Source organism: Microtus oregoni, unplaced genomic scaffold, assembly GCF_018167655.1.
Source record: "Microtus oregoni isolate MIOR12 unplaced genomic scaffold, Mior012 000017F_ref0000208, whole genome shotgun sequence".
NCBI lineage: Eukaryota > Metazoa > Chordata > Mammalia > Rodentia > Cricetidae > Microtus > Microtus oregoni.
This window is the reverse complement of record NW_024543076.1, coordinates 6,915,115-6,940,768: the sequence shown is the minus strand read 5'-3', so window position 1 is coordinate 6,940,768 and position 25,654 is coordinate 6,915,115. Positions and strand designations below refer to the sequence as shown.

Here is a 25,654-nt window from a genome sequence, read left to right as displayed (position 1 = left end):
CAGGGTCTGATGTATCCCAGGCTAGCCTCCAACTTACAACACAGAAGATGACCTTGAACTTCTGATCCTGTTGTCCCCACCTCTCTCAAGTGCTTCGGGTCCAGGCGTGTTCACAGAGCTCAGTTTTACGTGGTGCTGGGATCACACCCAATGCTCTCTGCATGCTAGGCAAGGACTCCACTGACTGAGCTATGTGCCTGACCCTGGAGTACTTTTTACTAACTAATTTGTCTTTTTATCTGTATAATGCCCAGGCAACAACCAAAAACAAAAGCAAAAGGCCCAGACGCTCTGTAATCTGGGGACCTGCTCTCCTCCTCTGTGTTCTTCAGTGACATCTCTACGGGGTCTATGGAAACAATGCCTCCCAGCCTCAAACTCCACTATTGATTACTTGCTATCTTGTGCTTACTATGTACACAATCTCAATTAGTCCTACAACAACCCTGTGAGGTAAGCACAGGCAAGCTTATCTAACACCCCAGGAAGGAACACTACAATGTTTGAAGTTGGCGTTTACCAGTAGAACTAATATTCTCCTTCACCCTCCAGAGAACTACTCCTGTTTCCCAGATTAACAACCCAGTCCAAAGGAATTCAATTTCCTACTCGTGTTTGGCCAATTCCAAGAGGTTCCTCCCAAACTTGATATGAAAATATTGAAGTAATTATTGGAGAAATTGAGCAAGAGACTATAGGAAGGCCTGCTCTGCCAGGGCTCTCCGGGAACGTGACAGGGCTCTTGGCAGGCTGCCTGCCTGCTGGTGGGGAGGTGGGGCTCCTCTGAACAACATTCTCGAACCTGAATTAGAAAAGAGCAGCCACCTGGCTGGTAACGACAGCAGCAACCTGTGGTCTACAGGCCACACAGAGGTCTACCCTGGGCCAGCCTCCTTAGTACTAGAAAGTAAGCCCATCTACCCGCTGCCTGCCTGGTGAAGGAAGGGTCAGGGTTCAGATCACCGAGACAGCAGTGCCAGAAAAGTGCAGCCCCCAGCGATCCGGAGCAATCTGGTTCATTTTAGGCCTCCAGTCCCCTGAGTACACAGGCACGCTGACCCTGGAGAAAGTCAGGCTCACTTTGGTTCAGAGGAACCTTCAGGAGAAGGAACTTGGGAGTGGGAGACGGAAGGCCCCTAGGTCCAGGACCTACCAATAGGAAGAAATCCACAACTGTAGCAACTTTTTAAAAGTTCATCCTTATTATTTAAACTCCTTGTTACAGTGTTTCATTTACTCCTTCAAAACAACTCCCTAAAACCAGAAGCGGTCTATTATCTCCATTAACCAGAAAGCGACCCTTAAAGAGAAAGTTAAGCCATTTGTTCAAAGGCAGAGTGGAGGATGGTGGGATAGGAGGTGGTTTGCTCAGTCGGTCCTGTCCTCAAACCGTAGAAGTTGCTACCGGTGTTGCTACAGGTAGGCAAGGCAGTAAGCGGCCTTTCAGTCTACCGGCTACTTTAAACCGACCCCAACTCCAAAATTTCCAGAACCTTGGGCAAGAACAAGGGTGTTTCCAGGGCCTTTTCTGGTGCTGGAGCCAGAAGAGCTTGAGAACTTCCCAACAGGGCCCCAGCCTCTGAGACAACCAGCCAACCTCTCCCGGGTCAGCCCCGAAGTTGGTCTAGGGGGATTAAGTACTCTGATCAAAACCCTGAGACTAGCAGTCTGAAAGAGATCATAGGGTAACGTCCCCGTGACCCTACTGAGGAAATCCGAGGAGTCCCTGACCTCCGATCCTTGTTCTTACCGAGCAGCGGGGACTCCTCAGGGCAAGCGGGTAGCGACAACAGTGCAGTGGTAGGGGGCACTGGGACCGAAGTCAAGTTGCTCTTCGGGCCGGGGTCAAAAGCCGCTCCAGAGCTGGAGGGACCCGGGCGAGGCTTCGAGGAGACTCCTAGAGGAGGCGGCGGTCGTGCGCCCCGAGTCCGGAGCTCTCCCAGGGGCTGCTTGCTGGCGGCGGTGCCGTTCGTGCCTCCCTTAAATGGAGAGGAGACTCCCACTAGCTGAGGCAAGCGGCTCAGGTCGCGGCCCGAGAGGTAATAGACCAGGGTGACGCCGAGGTGTAGCGCGCAGACGGCCACGAGCAGGCGGCAGGCCCGCTGCAGGGACGAGCCGGGCATCGCGGTGTTGCCGCCCAGGAGTGGCTCCCGAAACCTCATCTTCCCGCCGCGGCTTTAAGAGGGGGGTGGGCTAAGGATGAGAGGGCGGCCCGCCCGCAGGCCGCCCGCCAGGAACTACCGGACCACAGCGATCGAGGGAGGGGCGGGGAGGAGGGGGAGGCAGGGAGGGCAGCGCCGGCCGCCCGCGGCAGAAAGCCGACACCCCGGGCCGCGGGACTCGGGAGCGATCAGCAGGGAGCCACAGGCGCGGATGGGCACGGGGCGGGGCCTCGGTAGGGGGCGGGGCCTCAACCGGGTTTTCGGAAGACGAGGAGAACGGAACCTGAGGGGGCGGGGCCGGAGGGGCGGGGCCGCAACGGGGCCTTCTGAGAAGGGCGGGGTTTGAGGGATGAGGCGGGGGGGGGGGGGGGGGGGAGAGCCTAAGGGGCGGGACCTGCAGCCGGGGATGCTGGCCGCTACGGGAGGGCGGGGCTTGAGGGGCGGGACCTCGGGAGGGTGGGACGCAGGGAGCAGCGGCTCCAGGGGACTAAGCGTGGCGCTCCGCCAGCCCGACTGCATCCAGGGCTTGAACCGGTATCCCACGCCCAGCGGCGCTCGGCTTTTCTTTCGAGCGTTCACCGTGGGACTTAAGTGTCTTCGAACCACGCTTCCTCGCTAAACGAACTGCTCTCGGGCGGTCCCACCCCTTCTTGCGTACCCAAAGACTCGAGTGTGGGCTTGGGGCAGCGGCGTGAAGCCTAAAGGACTGGCTGGTAGCCCTTGAGGATAGTGAGAAACTGGAGCGGAGAAAGGTCGTCTAGGAAACCAGCTTCGACGCCCCACGAGGCCAGCGGACCGATTCTCTGGGGTGTTCCAAAGATCGTCTTAGCCTAGCTGGGTCCTCCGGCCTGTGAGGGGGTCTAGCAAGAAGGGGTGGCTTACTGGGAATCCTACAACGAGGAAAGGACCAAATTGCTGTAATCCCGCTTTGGTGTTTGTCGGGTTGGGGAAACCTCAGGGGCCAAACCAACTTGGTTCTAGGTGCAACAGTGTAGGATGTAAAACGGACTGTTCTGCACACAGGGTTGTGTGCAGGTCCCATGCCCACAAGCATGCGACCTCGCCCTGTGGTGAGAACCCTTAAGATGGGAAATGTTAACTAATTCTAGCTACTCCTAGTATTGTTAACCAGTGTATGCCCTGGAATAGGGATTGTTAACTGTCTCAGTTTCGTAGATGAGAAAACAGGCTGAGCAGTTTGACATTTGGTTGCAATCATATAAAATGTGTGTGTCCTCTGTTGGCTTTCTGGTGGCTCCTCTGGCCTCTTTTTTTGACTGCTCCTCCTCATCTCCATTTGTTGGTGGGCTCCTGAGGCTGTGGTTCCTGAGGCTTTTTTATGACTACACTTACTACTCAGGTGTGATTCTATTAACTGTAGGTCGATGACACCAACAATTTCTGTCTAGCCCACACCTCTTCCTTAACCTTCACCTTCCTGTGTCATCTCACCTGAACAAATCCTGCCCACAACAACCTGACCCCTACACCCTTCAGTCCACTTTCATCCTCTTCTCCCTCAGAAAGAGGCACCATTGTTTGCACTGTTCCCCAAGACCAAAACCCGAAAGCTATCCTTTGCTCCCAAATGCTGTTCCCAGTCCCTCAGCACATCTGTCACTGCTACCTTCAAATGCCAAAGTTTACCACCTGCAGATGTGCAGCCATCTAAGCCATTATCATCTTGGTCTGCTTTATACAATTGCCTTCTGAGTAGTTAGCTGTTTCCGCCCCTCGCTAGCCTTCCTATCTCAGGGCCTTTGTTCCTGCTCTGTGCTGGACTAGAGACAGTCTTCCCTCAAATTTCATTCAGGTTTCTCAAATCCTACCTTATGGAGAAGACCTTCTTGGTCTTCCCAATTACTCTTCTGCAAAATCAGCTCAGTCTGCTTCTGCTTTGTTTTATCTCTGAATAACCCAGGGTGGTCTCAAATTTGGCTCCCTCCTGCCTCAGCCTCACAAGTCTGACACCACAAGTAGAACTGAATTATTATGACCAGGGATACTTGTAAGCACTTTCCTTTTTTCCTTCCTTCCTTCCTTCCTTCCTTCCTTTCTTCTTTCCTTCCCTCCTTCCTTCCTTCCCTTTCTTTTTCAAGACAGAAGCCCACACACTATAGCCGAGGCTAGCCTAGAACTCTCTATGAAACCTAGGCTAGCCTAGAAGACGCACAGCAATTCTTTCACCTCAATCTCCCAAGTGCCGGACTTGTCAGCCACCATACCTGGCTTCTAGAAATGGTTGTCTTAGTATGGGAAAAGGAAAAGGGGACCTTTATTGCTAAGTTATTTTAAAGAGCAAAGTCACAAGTTCTCTTCTGACAGTTGGTCAAGGTGAAGCTAACTCCACCATCCTATGCTAGTGGGGAAATTCTGGTTGGGACTGAGCTGGGTTGAGGCATGTTAGTTCCCTGTCTGAAAAAGGAGCAGAGGAAAATGGAGACAAGTCTAGGTCCAGACAATAGCCAGGAAACAGGATTAAAAGAGCATTAGGGCCACAGATCTATCCCAGGATCTTCTGGGCCAGAAATCCAAGAAAAATAACACCGTCTGCTAATTGTCTACGGATCGGGAAGACGAAGAACCCACTAAGGAATAAACCTTTTCTGTACCAGCCAGTTTCCACTTCTGTTTCACCCCCATAGATCAGAAGGACGTGAAGATCAGAAGGCATAAAATAGTGCCCGGCACTTAACAGGCCTATAACACAACTCCCAGGCAGTGTGGCGGCAGCAGCTTTTCACTATGGGCTGTTGGCTGGCGGTTCCGATTCCTGTAATAATAACCAAGGCAGTAGGGCAGCTGGAAATTTCAAAACAGCTTCACACAGTGCATCTCCAGGGTCCTGTGTATGCCCTGGTGATTGGGTGCTCATGGAGGCTGGGAGCTCAGAAGGCCTAGTTGGGCTAAGTTAATGGGACCTTCATTCCCCAAGTTGACCCTCTCCCCAAAGCCTTTCCAGGTAATGATTTAGGCTGGCAACTGCCTGGGTGCCCTCACAAACTGGAGGACACATTCCAAAAGCAGCTCAAGACAAATGCAAGAGCATTTCCTAAAAATCAGCCTTAAAACACCACTTCTGTTCACATGTGTGTGTGTTCGCACATGTCACAAGTGGGTGAGGTTACCATCGGAAGTCATTTCTTCTACCGTGAGATCTGAGGATTGAACTCAGGTTATTGGGTTTGGATGGAAAGCACTTTTGCCTGCTGAGCCAGCATGTTGGTGCCAAAGCATCACTTCTCAGAGAGAGAGAGTTCTTTTGGCTAAAATAAACTTGAGAGCTAGACATGGATGCACAGGCCTATAATCCAAGCAGCACTCAGAAGGTGAAGACAGAAGAATCTCAAGTTTGAGGTCAGTCAGGGCTCCATAGTAAACTCTGTCTGCAAACAAAAATTTTAAATAATTTAAAGTCTGATAGGGTGGCATAATTCCGTAACCTCATAATTTGGGAGGTGGAGGCAGGAGAATCATCCTTAGATAAATAAGTTGTAATCTAGACTGGACTACAGAGAACTCTGTCTAAAAATGAACAACAAAAGGTAACAAGGTAGTCTAGGTTCAAAGAGAGCTTTAAAAAAAAAGACTTCTTGATGGTTGTAGAAGGAGCAAGAAGTTAGCAGGCATCTTCAAGTTTTTCCAGTAGCTACAAATTACTTCTATTTTTCTCACATATAAAATATATAGTACTTTGTATCTGTGGTTCCAAGTCCTGTCCTCCCCAAAAGCTCATTCAAGTGCAAAGTTTCATCATCTACACCAGTTCCCGGTATAGTCCCTTAAGTACAGGAACATATAAATTATAAATCACCTTCCTCCTCTTCCTCCTCCACCCTTCCTGAGAAAGTCAGTCCAGAAGCCAGGAATAAGAGTTCAGCAAGGTCAGTAGTCCAGATGGCAGGCACATGCAGGAGGAAGAGGATGGGGCTGGGTAAGGACATAGTACAAACGCCCAAGCAGAATAAAGGGGGCAGCATCTAGAGGTTCCCAGGACTAGCATACGGTAGAAAAGCTTTTACAAAGTAGAGCGACCCAAATCAGGGTCTCCAGCCCAAGTGGGGAAAGGACGTGGTTAAGTCCATGCAGATGGTTTTAGAAAGAAGCTGCTCCATAAGTCTGTGCAGAAGGAGAGCACAGCTGTGCGCCAAAGAGAGGTAAATGCAGAGAGCAAAACACTCATCTTCCAATGCTTTATTTGAACGAGAGAAAGTGACATGAATTCATGACTTTCCACTCAGAGGTATTACTTTTGCATTGCTGGGGTTTGAACCCAGAACTGCACACAGACTACACAAAGGCTCTACCTCAGCGCTGTACCTGTCATCCACTCAAGTGATAGAGAATGGAATTGATGGAGACATCAGGAAATTTACGTTATAAATTGTGTGTGGTACTATTTAAATATAGTCATGGCACTCAGGAAGTGGGGGCAGGAGGATCCAGAGTTTAAGGTCATCCTTGTCTAGTGAATTCCTGACTAGCCTGGGCTCAGTGAGACCCTATCTGGGAAAAAAGAAAAAAAAGAAAGGCAGACAATGGATACAGGAGCTGGGGTGTAGCCCAACAGATAGAGTGCTTACCTGGCATGCTTGAAGCCCTGCGTTCCATCCTCAGCACCAAATAACCCAGGTATAGGTCCCACACCTATAATAGCTGTGGAGTGGTCGTGCACCCCTTTAATCCCAGCACTTGGAAGGCAGAGGCAGGTGGATCTCTAAGTAAGCATGACTGTCTGGAAGCAAAAATTTGTCAAGTTGATGAGCACACTAGCCACCAAATCTTAGTTTCTTGTTCCTTAAACCCTACCATACCAAAAAAAAAATCAAAACCAAAACCAAAGAAACAGCCTAAACAGCCTAAGTGTTACAGAAGATAAGCCTAACTCCTTGATAGGCCAGATAAATTACAAGATAAGATTGAAAAAGATGAATCATATCAAATCGAAGATCTGTAAAAGGATTCAGAGGTTAATCCAGTTAGCCAAGTACAGAACAATGTAAGCATGAAGTTAAATACTGACAGAAAAATCTTGGGGTCAGTTGAAGAGTGGAGATTGTGAGTCCATAATCACACGAATAAGCACATGGAAGTCAGATGAAGGACTCAGAACTTCAGAGCAATGCTCCCCGAAATAACAGTAATTTCTATGGGAAGCAGAGCACTCCAAATGGTTAGCTTTTTCACAAAATAACCATTTCTTAGAGCCTTCCAAAATGTCACTATCATGATAGCAAAAAGAAAAGTGGGCAATTATGCCCAATCTATTTGAAGTAAAGAGGAATGGCCGTTAAATGAGCACGTGACTCCAGTGGTTCCTCTGCCGGAGGGTAGTATTGGGGTGCACAGTGAACTGACAGTCGTTTGCCAGTGCCAATTCTCTGATTTTATATGTCCTTACATGTAAGTATATATTACATATAATTATACAGTGTTATATGTTTGATATAATATAATATATACTAACGTGTTATATTAAGAATATATTAAAGATTTGGGATAAGGGTGGGTTAATCATTTTCTTCATCAGTGTAGCCACTAATAAGTTGCCTATACTCCAAGAAAGAAATAACACACACACACACACACACACGCACGCACGCACGCACGCACGCACACATGCACATGGAAGCAATTCTAATCAAACTCAGCAGTCACAAAACAACAAAGACATGAAAGTAGGAAAGCAGAAGGGAACTGAGGAAGAGGTTCAGTGGGAGTAGGAGGGACATGAGAGAGGGCAATGTGGACTGAAAAGGACCAAAATACATTATACACACGTGTGAAATTGTAAAGAATTTTAATTTCACCCGGCAGTGGTGGCACACACCTTTAATTCCAGCACTTGGGAGGCAGAGGCTGGTGGATCTTTGTGAGTTCAAGGCCAACCTGGTCTGCGGAGCAAGTTCCACGACAGCACCAAAGCTACACAGAGAAGCCCTCTCTCAAAAATCTTAATTTCTTTTTTTTTTAAAATATTTATTTATTTATTTATTATATATACAATGTTCTGTATATATTGCAGGCCAGAAGAGGGCACCAGACCTCATTACAGATGGTTGTGAGCCACCATGTGGTTGCTGGGAATTGAACTCAGGACCTTTGGAAGAGCAGGCAATGCTCTTAACCGCTGAGCCATCTCTCCAGCCCCAAAAATCTTAATTTCTTAAAAAGGGTTTGGGGTAATGTGGAATCATATCAAACTACTCTCCAGTAGTTCACAGCATTATTTGTATTCATATTGCAGTTCTTCTGTAACTTATCTTCCCCCACTTCCAATATCTAATGGGAAGACAGACAATAGAAACCGCAGTGGAAACTCCCACTAAGGAAGGAGTTATTTAGAAGCACATAACAGCCATTAGTAAACCTGAAAACCAATCATGCTCTCTTGGACAATTCCCCGGGCTCTGCTCCAGGGGCAGCGAATCTATTTCTCTGTGAGCTCTTACCTCTCCCCTTTCTGCTCATGGCTGAACTCTTGGCTCAGAAAGTAGTTAATCCTTGGAGGCTCTACTCTTTTTTTTTCCTAAGAGGTAGTCCATGCTTTTATCCAGCAACTTGATGAAGATTATACAGCGCCCAGCTCTATAGGTAGGGATGGCCATGTCCTGTGAGATTTGTTAAGGTATGTAAGATTTATTCAATATTTGAAAATCAACTATATCAGCCTCTACCTTTAGCAAACAAAGAGAGAAAAATCTTAATACATCTTTATAATAATGTATGCACAACAAAATATAATGTGTGCAAAACAGAATTTTTTTAGTTTTAAGATTGTAGTTTTATTACATTTCTCCCTTCATTTCCTCCTTTAAACCCTCCATACACCCCACCCACTCTCTTTCAAATTCACAGCCACTTTTTATGTTAATTGTATATATAAATTCTTGATCCTCCTGCCTCAGCATCCTTAGAGATTATTGCTACACGCTACTCTGTCCTAAGTTTTAGGTTACTTTTTTTTAATTTTAAAGATTTATTTATTATATATACAGTGTTCTGTCTTCATGTATGCCTACATACCAGAAGAGGGCACCAGATTTCATTACAGATGGTTGTAAACCACCATGTGATTGCTGGGAATTGAACTCATGACCTTTGGAAGAGCAGGCAGTGTTCTTAAACTCTGAGCTGTCTCTCCAGTCCCAGATACTTTTTTTTCTATCTCTAGAGACTGTCCTGACTGGACCCTCTTTAATTTCTCTAAATTTTGCCAAACCAGTAGAGTTTTTTTTTCCTTCCTGTTGTCACAAAAGCAAAAAACCAAAAATATAGATGAACACATTTTGTGTCTTTGCACAATGTCAGAATTTACTGAATAGCGGTAAATTTGCAAGATTTAGAAGTTTCAGTGACAATAATTTGTCATAAAATCCACCTCCCTTAGTAGCCTGGCCACAGCAAAAAGTTCTTTTTTCCTAGTCATTAAAATTAACTCTCATATCATACAGCAAATATACCTATATAGTTCTATACATATATGTAAAAAGAGGCTGCCGCCGGGCGGTGGTAGCACACGCCTTTAATCCCAGCAATTGGGAGGCAGAGGCAGGCGGATCTCTGTGAGTTCGAGACTAGCCTGGTCTACAAGAGCTAGTGCCAGGACAGGCTCCAAAGCTACAGAGAAACCCTGTCTCGAAAAACTAAAAAAAAAAAAAAGAGGCTGAGGTCAAGAGGCTTTAGAAGTGGGCTGAGTAGGAGTTAGTATTGATAGAATACTGAACCAGACCAGTGCTGGGAGTCACTGCTACTGGAGCTGCTAGAACCCAGTTTGAGAATGAAGCTGCAGAATTCAGCTTTGAGGAGAAAGGCTAAACAGAACTGAATGCAGAGCCGGACAAGGCAGGTCAGATTCAGGTCCAGGCAGAGGAACAGATGGTCCAGCAGACAAGTAAGGAGATGTTCAACAGCGGGAGACTGAGCTGAGTCAGGGAGTCCTCCGTCCTTGACATACGCACCAGAGGTCGGGTGACAGGCTGTGGTAGGACCATGCCATTGGAGCGCTGGGCGTCCATCGCTTTTACCCAGCAGATGGGGCAGTTTCTAGGCCCACTCAAGTGGTCGTAGTCAACCTCTCCCCTCAAGTTGAGAAGAAAGTTGCCCGTAAAATGGAGTCTCCTAGAGCAATACATAGCCCCAAACAAAACAAAACAAACAGAAATGCAGAAATACAATATGCAGTAACCTTGGATAGACCACAGCCCAATCTCGGTGCTGGACGCCAATGTTGGGTTGCTAAGTGGAATCAGCTGGAACTTGGAATATTGAACTTAGAAATCCCCATGTCAGGCCCGCATCCTATCTGGTTACGGTATGTCATCAGTGCATGAGTTGGGTGGGTCACTACTAGTAAAAGTTTGCTCATTGAACTTTGGTCATCCTCACGACTCTTCATAACTCTGCAGACTTCCTGGCACCAAAGGCAAATGTGACACTTGAGGTTTTTTTTTTTTTTTTTTTTTTTGGTTTTTCGAGACAGGGTTTCTCTGTGGCTTTGGAGCCTGTCCTGGAACTAGCTCTGTAGACCAGGCTGGTCTCGAACTCACAGAGACACTTGAGGTTTTTATCATGAAAGCTGCAGTTTCTGTGCCTGTTATCTCCGGGAGAGCTTGGGGAAGCTGAGTTCCCCTGCACTGAACCTGTCCCACCTCTCATTTCTGTAGCTGATGTATGAGAACTCAGCAGTGCGCTTGTGTTTGTGTCTTGTCTACGGTGACTTCCAGGCTACAGCTGCAGAATTAGGGAGGTGTAACAGAGGCTGGATGCCCACAAAGCCGAAAATACTTAGTGCATTACCTCATCTTTCACAGAAAAAGAGTTTGCCAACCTTTGATCTATCACTATGCAAAACAAAACCAAACACAGAAAAATTCTGACCCAAAATAATCCCCACCCCTACCCCCAATACTATTGGCTTTGATCTTCCTGCCTCAACACTGGAAGGGCTGCCACCATGAGTGACTCAAAAGTGACACTCTCTCTCTCTCTCTCTCTCTCTCTCTCTCTCTCCTTTTGGTTTCTCAAGACAGAGTTTCTCTGTGTGGCCCTGGCTGTCCTGGAACTTGATTTGTAGACCAGGCTGGCCTCGAATTTACAGATTCTCCTGCCTCTGCCCCAGGAGTGCTGAGATTAAAGGCGTGCACCACGATGCCTGACTCTGAAAGTAAATTATTTTTTAAAAACAATAACATATTTCTTTTTTTTTTTTTTTTTTTTTTTTTTTTTTTTTTTTTTTTTTTTTTTTTTTGGTTTTTCGAGACAGGGTTTCTCTGTGGCTTTGGAGCCTGTCCTGGAACTAGCTCTGTAGACCAGGCTGGTCTCGAACTCACAGAGATCCGCCTGCCTCTGCCTCCCGAGTGCTGGGATTAAAGGCGTGCGCCACCACCGCCCGGCAACATATTTCTTATGAATCTGGGCATTAACCAGGCATTTTCCTGTTTCATAGCGTGTTTTCTGGAAACACGGAGCGTTGGGAAGGTACAGATTGCCTCATTCCCATGGCTGAAAGCTGGTGCTGCTTGGCAGCTGGTAGGTCAACTGGAGCTGTTAGCCGGGTGTCTTTCCCTGACCTGCCACCACCACTGTATGAATCTCCTACCTGGCTGTTTGAGCTTCTTCAAAGAACAGCAGCTAGGAGCCTGGGGAGAGGGCTCCTTGTGTGAAGTGCTTGCCGCACAATCTTGAGGACCTAAATTCTCAGCACTAAGGACCAGCACCTACACAAAAGCCACTTGTGGCTATGCATGCCTGTAACCCCAGCACTGAGGAGGTGGAGACAGGCGGGTTCTGGGGGCTCACTGGCCGCCATACAGTCTAACCAACTGCTGAGCTTCCAGTTTAGTGAGAAATCCTGTCTCCAAAAAAATGTGAAGAACAATCATATAGACACTACACTACACACGCACGCACATGTATATGTACACACACAGTGTGAGAAAAATGGCAGCTGGGTTCTAAGAAAGAGCATCCAAGGGCTTGGGATGCAGTTCAGTTAGTGGAACGCAGGCCTAGTATGCTGGCAGCCCTGAACTGTTGGGTCTGGTGGTTTGGTTTACGGTTCTGGGACTCCAAGCTAGAACCCCTTACAAGCTTTCTACCATGGAGGTGCATCCTAAGCTTTAATACCTTACACGCACGCGCGCGCGCGCACACACACACACACACACACACAGGCACTCACGCACTTGCGTGCACACACAAATTCATTTCTTTTGGTTGCTATTTGTTTCTATTTTTCTTTTTAAAGCAACAACAAAAGTAGGGTCCTATTATGTAACCCAAGTGCTACCCCAAATTTATTCCTTTGGTTTTGTTGTATTTGTTTCCCTTTGTGGGGTTTGGGTTGCATTGGTTTTTTGTCTTGTTTATTTGTTTGTTTGTTTGTTTTAGAGAGGGTCTTACACTGTAGCCTAGGTTAGTCAATAACTCACTGTGTAGATAAGGCTAGCCTTAAACTCAACATCTTCTTGCCTTAGCTTAAAGTATGCTGGGGTTATAGGCAGGAGTCAATATATTTGACTAATAGTCACCTTTTAAAACAAACAAATAAACAAACATTTATTTAGTGGGAGGGCACTTATGCAGAGGTCAGAGAATAACTTGGAGGAGTCAGTCTTCTCTTATCATGTGGGTCCCAGGAATTGAACTTATGTCTTCAGGCTTGGTAGCAAGTACCTTTACCTATTGAGTCATATTGCCAGTCCACATATTCACTTCCTGGTGTTCCTGTTAACCTGGAAGTTGAGGGTGGAAGGCAGAGTCCTGGTATAGTGGAAACACTTCTATAAGTTGACTCAAATCTTCTGAATAAAATCGTTGTGTCGTTGTTGAGAGGAAGAGCTCAACATCTCCACTTCAGGACTCTCCTGCTGCTGCCACCACCTGCCTGGGGCATCACCTGCCTGGGGCATCACCTGCCTGGGTGCATCATCAAGTCCTCGGTGGGTGTGGTGAGCCCAGTCCTCTGTCAGACACAAAACAACCTTCCTCTTTCTGCTTCCATGGTAGGCTTCAAGGCATGGCAGCTTTCCTGTACTGTGTACTCAGGAATATTCTTCCAAATAAGATATTTGCTGGTAGGCAAACACAGTGACAAAGACTCCTGGAAGTCATTTAGCCCCTCTCTCCCTTTCTCTCCTTCCCCCTCTCATTTTAAATATGTTTATCATTTATTTGTATGAGATTATCTGTCAGCGCATGTGCACGTGTGTGCAGGTGCCAGAGGAGGCAAGAATAAGGCATTAGATCACTTGCCACTGGAGTTACAGGCAGTTGTGATCTGCCAGACACGGATACTGGAATCCAAACTCTGGTCAAGTCCTCTTAACCACAGAGTAATCTCTCTCTTCTCTTCTCTTCTCTTCTCTTCTCTTCTCTTCTCTTCTCTTCTCTTTCCCTCTGAGACAGGTTCTGCCCAGGCTTTCCTAGAACTCACTCTGTAGACTAGGCTGGCCTTGAACTCAGAGATCCACCTGCCTCTCTGCCTCCCAAGCACTGGGTTTAAAGGTGTGTGTACCCAGCCTGAGCAATCTTTTGAGCCCCATCTCAGTTGTTTTATTTTTCTGAGACAGGGTCTCATGTAGTCTAGGCTATGTAACCAAGACTGGCCTTGAACTCCTGGTCCTCCCACCTTTACCACCCAAGTTCTGGGGTTGCAGGCATTCACTACCATGCCTGCTTTCCCTCTTAATTATAACATTATCCAATTCTTCTATTTTATCTGTAAAAATACCGTGCCTGAGATTAAGATCCCTGCCAAGGACCCAGTCTGTAACAGATGAACACATAGATCTTTGTGGTCTGTCTGTTCAGGTACTTGACAAATAGGAAATGTGATTGTGTCCACCCTGGCTTATTCTGAGAACTCTTCACTTCCTTTATATCTTTCAAAACCTACTTTCATGTAAGCGTATAGTTTGCAGAATCAATTTTTTTTCTCCAGAGTGTCCCCAAAAGGTCCATGTCTGAAACACCTTAGTCCTCAGCTCAGGGTGGTGGGAGGAGGTAGGAGCTTTAGAAAGTAGGGCCTACTAAGAAATCTCCAGGTAATTGGAGGTGTCTCCTTGAAGATTTATGGGACCCCGGTCCCTTCATCATTCTCTTTTCACTCCCGGTGATAAAGTCCGTGGTTTTGTTCCACCGCGTACTTCTGTGACCTTGACACAGACCCAAAGGAGTGGATCCAGTCAGTTCTGGACTGGGAACTGGGTGTGAAGGTTCACTTCTGTAATCTCTGCTGGGAGAGGTTCAGGACTTCAGTGTCATCCAGCCTAGGCTACACGAGAGCCTGTCTCAACAGACCAAATCATAGGCTGAAAGCTCTCAAATTTTAAGCCAGAATAAACTTCTATTTTCAAGTTGATTATCTTTGGCATTTGTTGTAGTAACCCCAAGTTGACTAATGAATTCTCTAGAATGGATAGATAATGGTTCTGTCTGACTTCAATTCATTATTTCTTCTAATAAGAGATACCCCCAACCCCAGTTTCAGGACTGGAGAGATGGCTCAACAGTTAAGATCACTGTCTTCTCTTCCAGAGAACTTATGTTCTAGCCCCCATCTGCATGGTGGCTTACAACTAACTATCCAGTTCCCAGGGATCCAACACGCTCTTGTGGTCTCTACACTGGTTCAGACATCTATGCAGGCAAAACACCCATACACATTTTTTTTTTAAAAAAAACAAACAAACTATTTTTTAAAGACAGACCCCTCTTTCTTCTCCGTGTAGTTAGGACAAATTAACCATAGATTTCTGAATGGATTGGACAATTTACATTAGATAGAGCACTAAATCCCTTGGACAATAGTGACTAAATTAGGGAACAGTACATGACCCAAGGTTGATTGACAAGCAATGCCCAGTCTTCCCTTCGAATTTCTGCTTCTAGAGTTGAGAAAGGCTTTTCTTTCCCTCTGCAATCGCCATTCTATAGTAAGTGCTACACTATCCAGGATTCCCGGAACAAACTGCTACAGATCTGATGGTTTAAAGCAACAGAAATTCAGGGGTGGCGCACACCTTTAGTCCTAGCACTCAGGAGGCAGAGGCAGGTGGCTCTCTGTGAGTTCAAAACCAACCTACCTAATTTACAAAGCAAGTTCCAGGCCAGCCAGGGCAGCATAGTAAGACCTTGTTTACAGAGCAAAACCCAGAAATAATTCTTCCCCAGTTCCGGAGGTCAAGTCTGATATCGAGGTGGAAACAGGGCCATGGTCCTTTTAAACATGCTAAAGAATCCTTTGGGCTGGAGAGGAGGCTCAGAGGTTAAGCGTGGTTGTTGCTCTTTCAGAAGAACCTGGGTTGGCTTTCTAGTGCCCACATGCTGGCTCACAAGCATCCAAGACTCCAGCCAGAGGATCCAGTGCTCTCCTCTGAGCTCCTGGTAGCCAGCCATGCACATGATGCATGTATTTATAGGCAAATAAGTCTAAAATCATAATTTTTAGAAACAATCCTTCCATATACCTTCTAGTTTCCGGTGGCTCTCAGGAATCCTTGGTGTTCTGTGGTCTGTAGCTTTGTTCTTCTGTCTCCTCCACTGTCTTTTTGTAGACATCTTCCTGTTTATGAGTCTTGAGTTAGTTACTTCTCTACTCACTGGGACAACATGCCTGACAAGAGTGACTTTCGGCTCCCAGTTTGAGGGAGACAGTCTATCCTGGTGGGGAAGCCATGGCAGCTGAGGGCGAGACTGGTCACATGCTTCTCTAGGCAGGAAGCAGAGAGGTGGTCTTCAGCTCCGTTTCTCCTTTTGAGTCTGTGTAGGGCTATTGCCCATATTCTGATGGGCCTTCCCTCTTCCCTCTATAGGCAAACCTTTCTGGAAAAACCCTATAGGCACATCCACCACAGTGTCTCTGTGGGCATTTTAAATCCAACCAAGTTGACACTAAAAACTATGAGTCATCACAATCCCATCCTTGTCAGTGTGATCACAATCCTATCCTTGTCAAAGTGACCACAATCCCACCCTTGTCAAAGTGACCACAATCCCATCCTTGTCAATGTGATCACAATCCCATCCTTGTCAGTGTGATCACAATCCCATCCTTGTCAATGTGATCACAATCCCACCCTTGTCAAAGTGACCACAATCCCATCCTTGTCAAAGTGACCACAATCCCATCCTTCTCAATGTGATCACAATCCCACCCTTGTCAAAGTGACCACAATCCCATCCTTGTCAATGTGATCACAATCCCATCCTTGTCAGTGTGATCACAATCCCATCCTTGTCAGTGTGATCACAATCCCATCCTTGTCAAAGTGACCACAATCCCATCCTTGTCAAAGTGACCACAATCCCATCCTTGCCAATGTGATCACAATCCCACCCTTGTCAAAGTGACCACAATCCCATCCTTGTCAATGTGATCACAATCCCATCCTTGTCAAAGTGACCACAATCCCATCCTTGTCAAAGTGACCACAATCCCATCCTTGCCAATGTGATCACAATCCCACCCTTGTCAAAGTGACCACAATCCCATCCTTGTCAATGTGATCACAATCCCATCCTTGTCAGTGTGATCACAATCCCATCCTTGTCAGTGTGATCACAATCCCATCCTTGTCAAAGTGATCACAATCCCATCCTTGTCAGTGTGATCACAATCTCATCGTTGTCAATATGACCACAATCCCATTCTTGTCAATGTGATCACAATCCCATCCTTGTCAACATGATTATGACCCCATCCTGGTCAACGTGACCACAATCCCATCATTGTCATTGTGATCACAATCCCATCCTTGTCAATGTGATCACAATCCCACCCTTGTCAACACAATCACAACCCCACCCTTGTCAATGTGATCACAACCCCACCCTTGTCAACGTGATCACAATCCCACCCTTGTTAACGTGATCACAATCCCATCCTTGTCAAAGTGACTGCCCAACCACCTCACTTTGAACCAAGAACAGTTCTCTTCTGCTAACATGTCCTGGCTTCTTTCTCTGTCCCCTTTCTTTTCTATTTCTTACTCTTGTTTGAATTCTTGCTTTTTTAGACAGGATCTTGCTATGTATCCCAGCTCTCTGTCAGCTCAAATCTTCCTGTCTCAGTCTTCTGAGTTCTGGGATTAAAGACATTCATAACACACCTAGCCTCACCTTTTCTTCTAAGATACCACAATGTATTTGAGGTCTACCCTATTCTAAGATGACGTCATCTTCACTTAACAATGTTTCCAAATAAATACCATTCTGAAATTTTGAATAAGGTAAAAATTTAGAAATTCACTGTTTCACCAACTACAGCCCCTGTATAGAAGGGACCAACAAGAACGAAACCAACAAAGACACGAGAGGAGTGTGCCCTGCTATGCCATGTCTTGCTTCCTGAGGGCCACCTGTTAAGAGCCTGCCTCCCCCTTTTCTTTAAGTTGATGTGAGCTAACAGAGGGATTAGAGTAGCATTTGTGGTGACCAGTGCACCGGACTTCCCCATGCTATCCTCGCCTCCCAAATCTGCCGACTGAGGTCTGAGTGATTTCATTTGCAAGTAGGCTTCATGCCTTGGATTCCTTCATTTGGCTATGAAACAAATTTATTTTGAGCAGCTAGAAGACTGAGCCCTGACAGTGAGTGTCTTTAGTTGTTGGTCTTTTCTTTTTATATTTGTTATGAAAAACTTGAAAAGCATATGAAATAGAGAAGATAGCAAATCCCCATGCTTCTATCACCTCATTTAAGACATAACATCTGACTGTTCTCATTCAGCCTTCAGGGTTCCCTGTAGTGGGAGGAGGGAACCTTCCCTGACCTCCACACACTCACAAATAAGTAAAAATGTAATTTTTTTTTTAAATGCAGGTACAGCTTCACTAGGTTAGGGAGGAATTCTTCAGTGCCTTTTGTTCATTTGCTTATTTTGCTTTGTTTTTATTTGCTTTCATTTTTTTCAATTTATTCATTTTATTATATTTGTATGAGTGTTTTACCTGCGTGTGTGAACGTGAATCTCATATGCATTCCTGTTGCTCAGGGAGGTCAGAGGAGGACATTGGCTCCCCTAAGACTGGAGCTATGTGTGCGGGACCTCTGTAAGAACCACAAGGGCTCTTGACTGCTAAGCCATTTCTCCAGCCCTGCTTGTTTGCTTTATTGAGACAGGATCTCATTATATCCCAGGCCAACCTGGAACTTACTGGATAGCCCAAGCTAACCTCAAATTTGAGATTCCCCTGCCTCAGCCTCCCAAGTGCTGGGATTGCAGGCTGGAATTCTGCGCTTCTCTAAACATCTAGGTGATACAAATGCTGTGTGTCTATGGATCACCAAGTTATAAGGCCCTAAAGCCATAAAGCAGAGAAGAAATTGCAGGGTGCTGCAGAGGTAATGGGCCACAGGGTTGAGAACTGGCTTGCTGGGGAGCTTATAGACTACCCAAACTGACTCATAAAATATTCCAAAATGAGGCTAACACTGGACCAGGCCCTGAAGGAGACAAGGAAATCTCGTGATTTCTGGAAGGTGCTGGCACTGCATATAGCCTGCAGGATACTTCCTTAGCCACGTGTGGGGCTGCTGGGGTCACTCACTGACACTCGGGAAAATGGAGAAGTTCTAAGAAGTGAAGGGACAGTCACGTGGCAGTTCTAGGAAACGTGACAGAGAACATGTCCAGCCTGTTCTCTTCAAGAAGGGGCCTTGGCGGCTCTCTCTCTCTCTCTCTTTCTTCTCTCCTCTCTCCTCCCTCACCCTCTTTCTTTCTCCTCCCCTCTCTCTCTTTTCACCTCACCTACCAACTCCAGCTGATGATGCTGGAGGCAAGTAATCACACCCAAGCTAGTCTGATCAGAGCGACACTGAGTATTTGGATTTGAAATTCAGGATAGCTAGTGAGTTCCTGGTGTGACTGGCATTTAGGTCCTAAGCATCACCCCTCCAGTGCGTAGAGAAGCCTCTCCTCATTCCTTCTTGAGACCTAGCAACCTTTCTGTGCATGGACTTTGTGCTTCAAACCCGGTCTCCCGGATAGGCAGAGAGCTCAAGGATAGAGTGCTTGCCGAGCGTGGGCAGGGTCTTGGGTCTAGTTCCCCACACTGCACTCACATTATACATTTCCTTGTGTTAAAATCACCCAGATGTTGTACCAGTTGTTAGCATCCCAGCAAACCTGGCCCCGCCCCTTGGGACCTGGCAGAGTGTGTCAGCCCTGCAGGCATGGCAGGCGGTACCCTGGCCAGCGGGACCCTGTGGTCTCTGTGCGCATGTGCTGCACCCCTTCCCTTTAAAACTCCGCCTAGTCCTTTTTCTTCTTCCTCTTCCTCTCTCTTTTGCTCTCTGCCTCTCTCCGCCTCTCTCTCTCTCTCTCTCTCTCTCTCTCTCTCTCTCTCTGCCTCCATGCACCTCTGTCTGTTTCTCTCTCTCTCTTCCCATGAGGCAGCTCTGTGCTCCCTTTCTCTCTCTCCTCTCTCCCTTCCCTTCCCCCAGTTAAACTCACAAGGTAAGCTCTGTCTGCATGGTGTGTTTGTCACTTTGGTTTGGACCCAACTGGCCAAGGTCCATCTCACACCATATTATTAACACCAGTGAGTGTCAAATCTTCAAACCCAAAGGGCTGATAGGTAGTCTCACAAACAGGAACAAATTCTGAGGAGAAAGGAATCGGACCTAAGAGCACACATCACTCTGGGTCCCTCAGGGGAGAAGGTAGGAGCCGTTCCTGACAGGAATAAAATTTCACACACCAGTGAAGAAACTTGCTAGGCCCTCCTCCTTCCTGCAGAGAGAGGACTTGCTTCTGGATTTCCTTCAGTGCTCCGCTCCGAGGGTCATTCTGACCTCCTGGGGCAGTCCCCTTTGGTCACTCCCATCAGCCTTTCGAACTGTGTTAAAGTCAGCTACACTAAAAGGTACCTTGTTTTCACCAAGTCCTGGGGACCAATGTCCTTGACTTATTGCCATGTGCAGCTGCTTATAGCCTGGCCCTCCAAGTATCTGTGAAGAGTTAATGCCCGACATGTCACCTTCTCAGTCCCTGCACCCGAGGGTACAGCAAAGCTTTTCTGAGCTGCCAAGCTCAAGTCTTGTTCAGCACAGACAGGTGACCAATTGCTCTGCTTTGCCCAGAACCACCCTACTTTTAAGGCAGAAAGTCCAGTATCCCAAGAACCCTTTCAGAATCCGGAAAACTAAGATGATTACAACAGCTTGAGGGTCTTGATGGAAACCTGCCTAAATACTGTCTCATAAAGGTATCATTCCAAGATCAAGGCCACAGAAATTCCAAACCTACTGTTCTGAGAATTGCCATATAACTGGGAATTTCTGTTGTACTGGGGGCTGAACACAGGGCCCTATACATGCTAGGGCATTGTCTGTGACTAGGCTAAATCCCAAGCCCCACTGAATTTTTTTGTTTGCTTTGTTTTGGTTTTGGTTTGGGTTTTTGGTTTTCTGTTTTCTGGGGTTTTTTTGTTTTGTTTTGTTTTTTCTGTTTTGTTTTTCAAGACAGGATTTATCTATGTTGGCCTGACTATCCTGAAACTCACTCTGTGGACCAGGCAGGCCTTGAACTCACAGAGATCCATCTACCTTTGCCTCCGGAGTGCTGGGATTAAAGGCGTGCACCACCACCTGGCCACAGTGAATCTTTTTAAACTGATTCCTGGATCCACTACACCTCTCAGAAGTTTACAGCAATGGAGTAGGCACAGCAGATTCACACTAGGAGCAGCACAGATTTTCCCATGCTAAGCTATGTTGGGAGTTTGGGACCAGTCTGGATTGCACAAAATCCTGTCTTGAAGCCAGCAGTGGTGGCACACACCTTCAATCCCGGCATTTGGGAAGCAGAGACAGGTAGATCTCAGTGAATTTGAGGTCAGCCTGGTCTATAGAGGGAGTTCCAGGACAGCCAAGGCTACACAAAGAAACCCTGTCCTGAACCCCCACCCCCCTCAAAAAAAAAAAAAAAAGGAAAGAAGGAAGAAAGGGAAGGGAAGGGAAGAAAAGAAGAGCATGTGCATGAATTCAGAGGCCTCACATTCGGAAACTGGCTCATCTTGGATGAACAAACGAGCTATCTTCTTAGAGCCTTATTTGGACATATTTTTGTTTTGTTTTACAGCATTGAAGACCAAATCCTGGGATTCACCCACACTGTGCCACACTGACTCTTACCCCCAGCCCTCTCAGTACCTATGGTGGTTTGAATAGGAATGCCCCCCCCCCAGGCTCATGTATTTGAATGCACAGTCACTAAGAAGTGGTGTTATTTGAAAGGGCTGCAAGATATGGCTTTGTTGGAGGACGTGTGTCACTGAGGGTGGGTGCTGAGGTCTCAGAAGCCCGGGCCAAGATTGGTGTCACTCTTGGCTTATGGATCAGGATGTAATTTCTCGGCTACCGCATTATGCAGGCCACCATGCCCCTGTTAGGGATAATTCTTAAAACGAGCCTCTCCCCTGACACAAATAATTCCAATGAGACCAAATTAGACGGAATAAGGATGCCCATGTTTAATGCAGCGCTCCCAGGTGGCCCCGGAAAGCATGGAGAGGAAGAGAGAGCAGGGGAGACCACGCGAAACCCGGAGCCCAGGTGTTCCCTTTGTGGGGAGGGGGGCAGCCTAAATAGCCTGTGGGAGTGGTCCTGATCCTCCCTGGGGAGGGGTCAATGCTTGGCAGGTTTTCCCGGAGGCAGAGTCCGAACCAAGGCAACTTCCATGGCAGGGAACCTGAAATGGATGCTAGGGGCTGGGGTGATGCTTTCAATCAATCATCCCAGACTCCTTGGATATAGGGATGTCAGGGGGTTGGGGTCTCACTTTTGACCAAACATCCCAGAGTCTTTGGATATAGGGGCATCGGTTCAAGTCTGCCTACTTCCTGTGGGCATGGGGCAATGTGGGAGAGGGGAGAACTGGGAGTTGGTGGGCTCACACTCAGCAAAGGTGTGGCTGGAGCATCATCTGGTTTGCTGTCATCCTGGAGTCCTCAGGTAGCTGCTTTTTGAGGGAGATGAGAAGGCAGGCAGCTAGGAGAGAAAAATATATTGTTATTATTGGCCCTATGAATGGGGCTAGCCATAGGAAGTCATTAACTGTCAGAGATAATGGGACAGAGAAGTGCCCTGGTTGTACAGGTGAGGCTCGGGTGTATAATTGGGACACAATAGCATATAAAACCTTGATTCAGGGGAGTTGGTACATTCTTGTGACATTTTGGCAAAGAATGTGGCTACTTTCAACCCTTTCCCTAAAAATCTGCCTGAGGCTAAACTGCAGAGTTTTGGGTGAATGGTGTTAGCAGAGGAGCTGTCAAGACAGCTTAGTATTGTTGTCAGGAGGCTACTAGTAATCGTGCCTATGCAAATCTATAACAAAAAGGAGGAGGCTGGACAGAGAAATACAAAGTATACATTTTTAGGAGAATGCAGTGCTAGGAAGATTAAGGGAGCTAAATCCTGTGCTCACAGAGATAAACAGATTAAAGAAAAGCCAGGTGCTAAACTGAATGAAGGGAGTGGCGACGTCAGGGCGAGACCTTGCCCAGCTAAGCTTCCAGCTTGGGAAAAGGAAGAAGAGTTCAAGCCGTGAAGAAAACCATCACAACAGAAAGCTGATGCAAATGGAATTATCCAGGGGGCCTCTCCAGCTCCATCAAGCAGCAGAATTTGGCAGCTTTAGTCACGTGCTTTCGGCTTTAGAGTCAAAAATACAAGAAAGGGGTTGTAGAATCTCCCTCCAAGGCTAAGGAAAGCTGCTGAGGCCAGGTATGAGATGGGGTGTCCCTATATGGAGGCCTAGAGAGTCCATTGCAGGAAGATGTGAAGGCGAAGGCTGGATTGTGTTAGAGACCTAAAGATATTGGTGATGCCAGAGTCGTGGGATACCTGTTATAATCTGCTGGCCTGGTCTGTCACCTGGGTACCCTGTCCCTTTAAGAGACAAGCCCCGCCCACTCCCTTCTGGACTGAGGGAAGCTGATCTCCTGACTCCCCCCCCCTCTCTCTCCCTCCCTCCCTCCCTCCCTCCCTCTCTTTGCTCTTCTTCTGGAGAAGCAGCTTCTACCTCTCTCTCTTCTCTCCCCTTCTCCCCTTCCCTTTCCCCTCCATAACCCACTAAATAAACTCTAAACCGCAGCTCTCTCTACATGGAGTATCTGTCTGTCTCTCACCTGCCAAGGGAACCAGCCAAAGCCTCAGGTGACCCACACCACCCCTCCTGGGACTGAGGGTTAACAGTGTTTTATAAATGATATCAATACCTACCAAGGAGAGCTGTGGAGTGAGTGTGGAACCAGCCCAAAAGAAGGAAGTATGAGCTGGGAGGTGGTAGCACCTCCTTTAATCCCAGAATGCAGAGGCAGGTGGATCTCTGTGGGTAGCACATGCCTTTAATCCCAGAATGCAGAGGCAGGTGGATCTCTGTGAGTTCAAGGCCAGCCTGGTCTACAACGTGAGATCCAGGTCAGCCAGGGCTGTTACACAGAGAAACCCTGTCTTGAAAAACAACAGAAACAACAAAAAAACTAAGCAGAAAAGAATTGGAGATCTGAAGAACACTTTATATCAGAAATGCAGGTGCAGAATTTGGAGCTTGCTCTGCTTTTGGTCCTCACGATGCTCCCTCTCTTTGGGAATGGTAATGCCTTATCCTGTATCACTGTATGCTGGACATATGTGACCTTTTTATTTTAATTTTACAGGGATTACAATTAAAATATTGCTATGAGTTTTGGACGAAACTTTTAAACAGTGTTGAGACTTTGAAAGACTATGAGGACTTTTAGAGTTGGACTGAATACATTTTTGCATTTTGATATGCAAAGCCTACAAGCCTATGGGGGGCCAGGGAGTGGAATGTGGTGGTTTGAATAAGAATGTCACACACACACACACACACACACACACACACACACACTAGGCTCATATATTTGAATTTAATCATCAGGGAGTGGAATTCTTTGAGAGGATTAGGAGGATTAGAAGGTGTAGCCTTGTTGGAGGAAGTGTGTCTCTGAAGGTGGGCTTAAGGTTTCAAAAGCCCAAGCCAAGCCCAATGTTGTTCTCAGCTTGTAGATGAGGATGTGGCTCTCAACTACTGATCCATCACCATGTGTGCCGCTCTCCTCCCTGACACCATGATAATGGACTAAGCCTCCAAAACTATAAGCAAACCCCCAGTGAAATGCTTTCCTTTGTAAGAGTTGCCTTGGGCTGGGTGTCCCAGCACTCGGGAGGCAGAGGTAGGTGGATCTGTGAATTCAAGACCAGCCTGGTCTACAAATTGAGTTGAGAGAGAGAGAGAGAGAGAGAGAGAGAGAGAGAGGCCTATTTATAGCAATAAAAAAGTGACTAAGACAGTATCTTAATCAGAAAAGTAATAAAAGCCACATACCCACACTGATCCTGCAGAAATAACCCTGGGAACCCCTCAGAGTTCCTGATTAGATTAGTGTAATGGATTAATAAAATGTTGTGGATCCCTAGCAGCTGCAGCGGCAGATGCTGCAGGTCCCCGAGCAGCAGCAGTGGGCAGCGGGTCCTGAGAGCAGCCAGTCCCAGGTAGGGATGGTGCAGTTCCCTGAGTGGCTGCAGCAGGCCACAAGGAGAGACAGACAGATGGGCACACCATGAGACCATGCTGCAGGTCTCTGAAGACGGCTGGTCCTGGGCAGGGAGCCACATGGAGGGCGAGAGACAGAGACATGGATAGGCATGCCATGCAGAGTGAGGTTGGATATTTATTTAGTGGGATATGGAGGGGAAAGGGAGAAGGGGAGAAGAGGAGAGAGAGAGAGAGAGAGAGAGAGAGAGAGAGAGAGAGAGAGGAGAGCTTCTCAAAGACGAAAGCTGCCTCTTTGAGAGGGAGACCAGAAAAGAAAGTCAGGCTGCAAGCAGGAAGGAAGATCTACCTGCCTCAGTGGATGGGGAAATGGGGAGTATGGGGGGTGTCTCTTAAAGGGGCAGGACAGATCATTACAGTTAGAACCAGTTACACCAGGAGACCCCTTTGCCTTACCCAGACCTGGAAGCCACAATGCCCCTAATTTATTGCTGCCAACAATTATAGACTTTAAAATATTCCAACAATATAAAAGTCAGCAATTATTTTTGTCGTGGTGGTCATAGGTTTTTATTGTTTTTGTTTTTAAAACAAGGTCTCCACAAAGCAGTTTTGGCTAGCCTGGAACTTTCAATAAAGACAGGGCTGGCTTCAAACTCACGAATCCTGCCTGCCTCTGCTTCGGGACTGCTAGGATTAAACGTATGCACCACCCCGTCCAGCCAAGCAATCATTTTTATTCCCTTACCTTGCTCTTATCAGTGCCTCCTCCTCCTAGGAGAGGCCTCCCCACTGACTACCCATCAAAGATGCCAGTCGTGAGGCAGACCCCGCTGCAGGGCCATGAGAGGACACAGGCTATCTCCAGAGGCCTCATCTAACCTTGCTCTCTCTGGCTGCAGATGTTGGGGCTGAGAAAAGGGCCTGGTTTCTCTCATTTCTGGGCTGAGTCCCCCGAGGGGCG

The 25,654-nt window shown here is 47.0% G+C and overlaps 1 protein-coding gene across 1 annotated transcript in view; it reads right to left on the bottom strand.

Annotated features, from left to right (window-relative positions):
* B4galt1 (beta-1,4-galactosyltransferase 1) overlaps positions 1-2,307 on the bottom strand; it is a 48,350-nt gene extending 46,043 nt beyond the window's left edge. The window contains exon 1 of the mRNA XM_041667645.1: positions 1,751-2,307. Within this exon, the coding sequence (XP_041523579.1) occupies positions 1,751-2,162 (412 nt within the window). The 5' untranslated portion in view covers positions 2,163-2,307. The remainder of the gene's footprint in view (positions 1-1,750) is intronic.
* Positions 2,308-25,654: the final 23,347 nt, after the last annotated feature.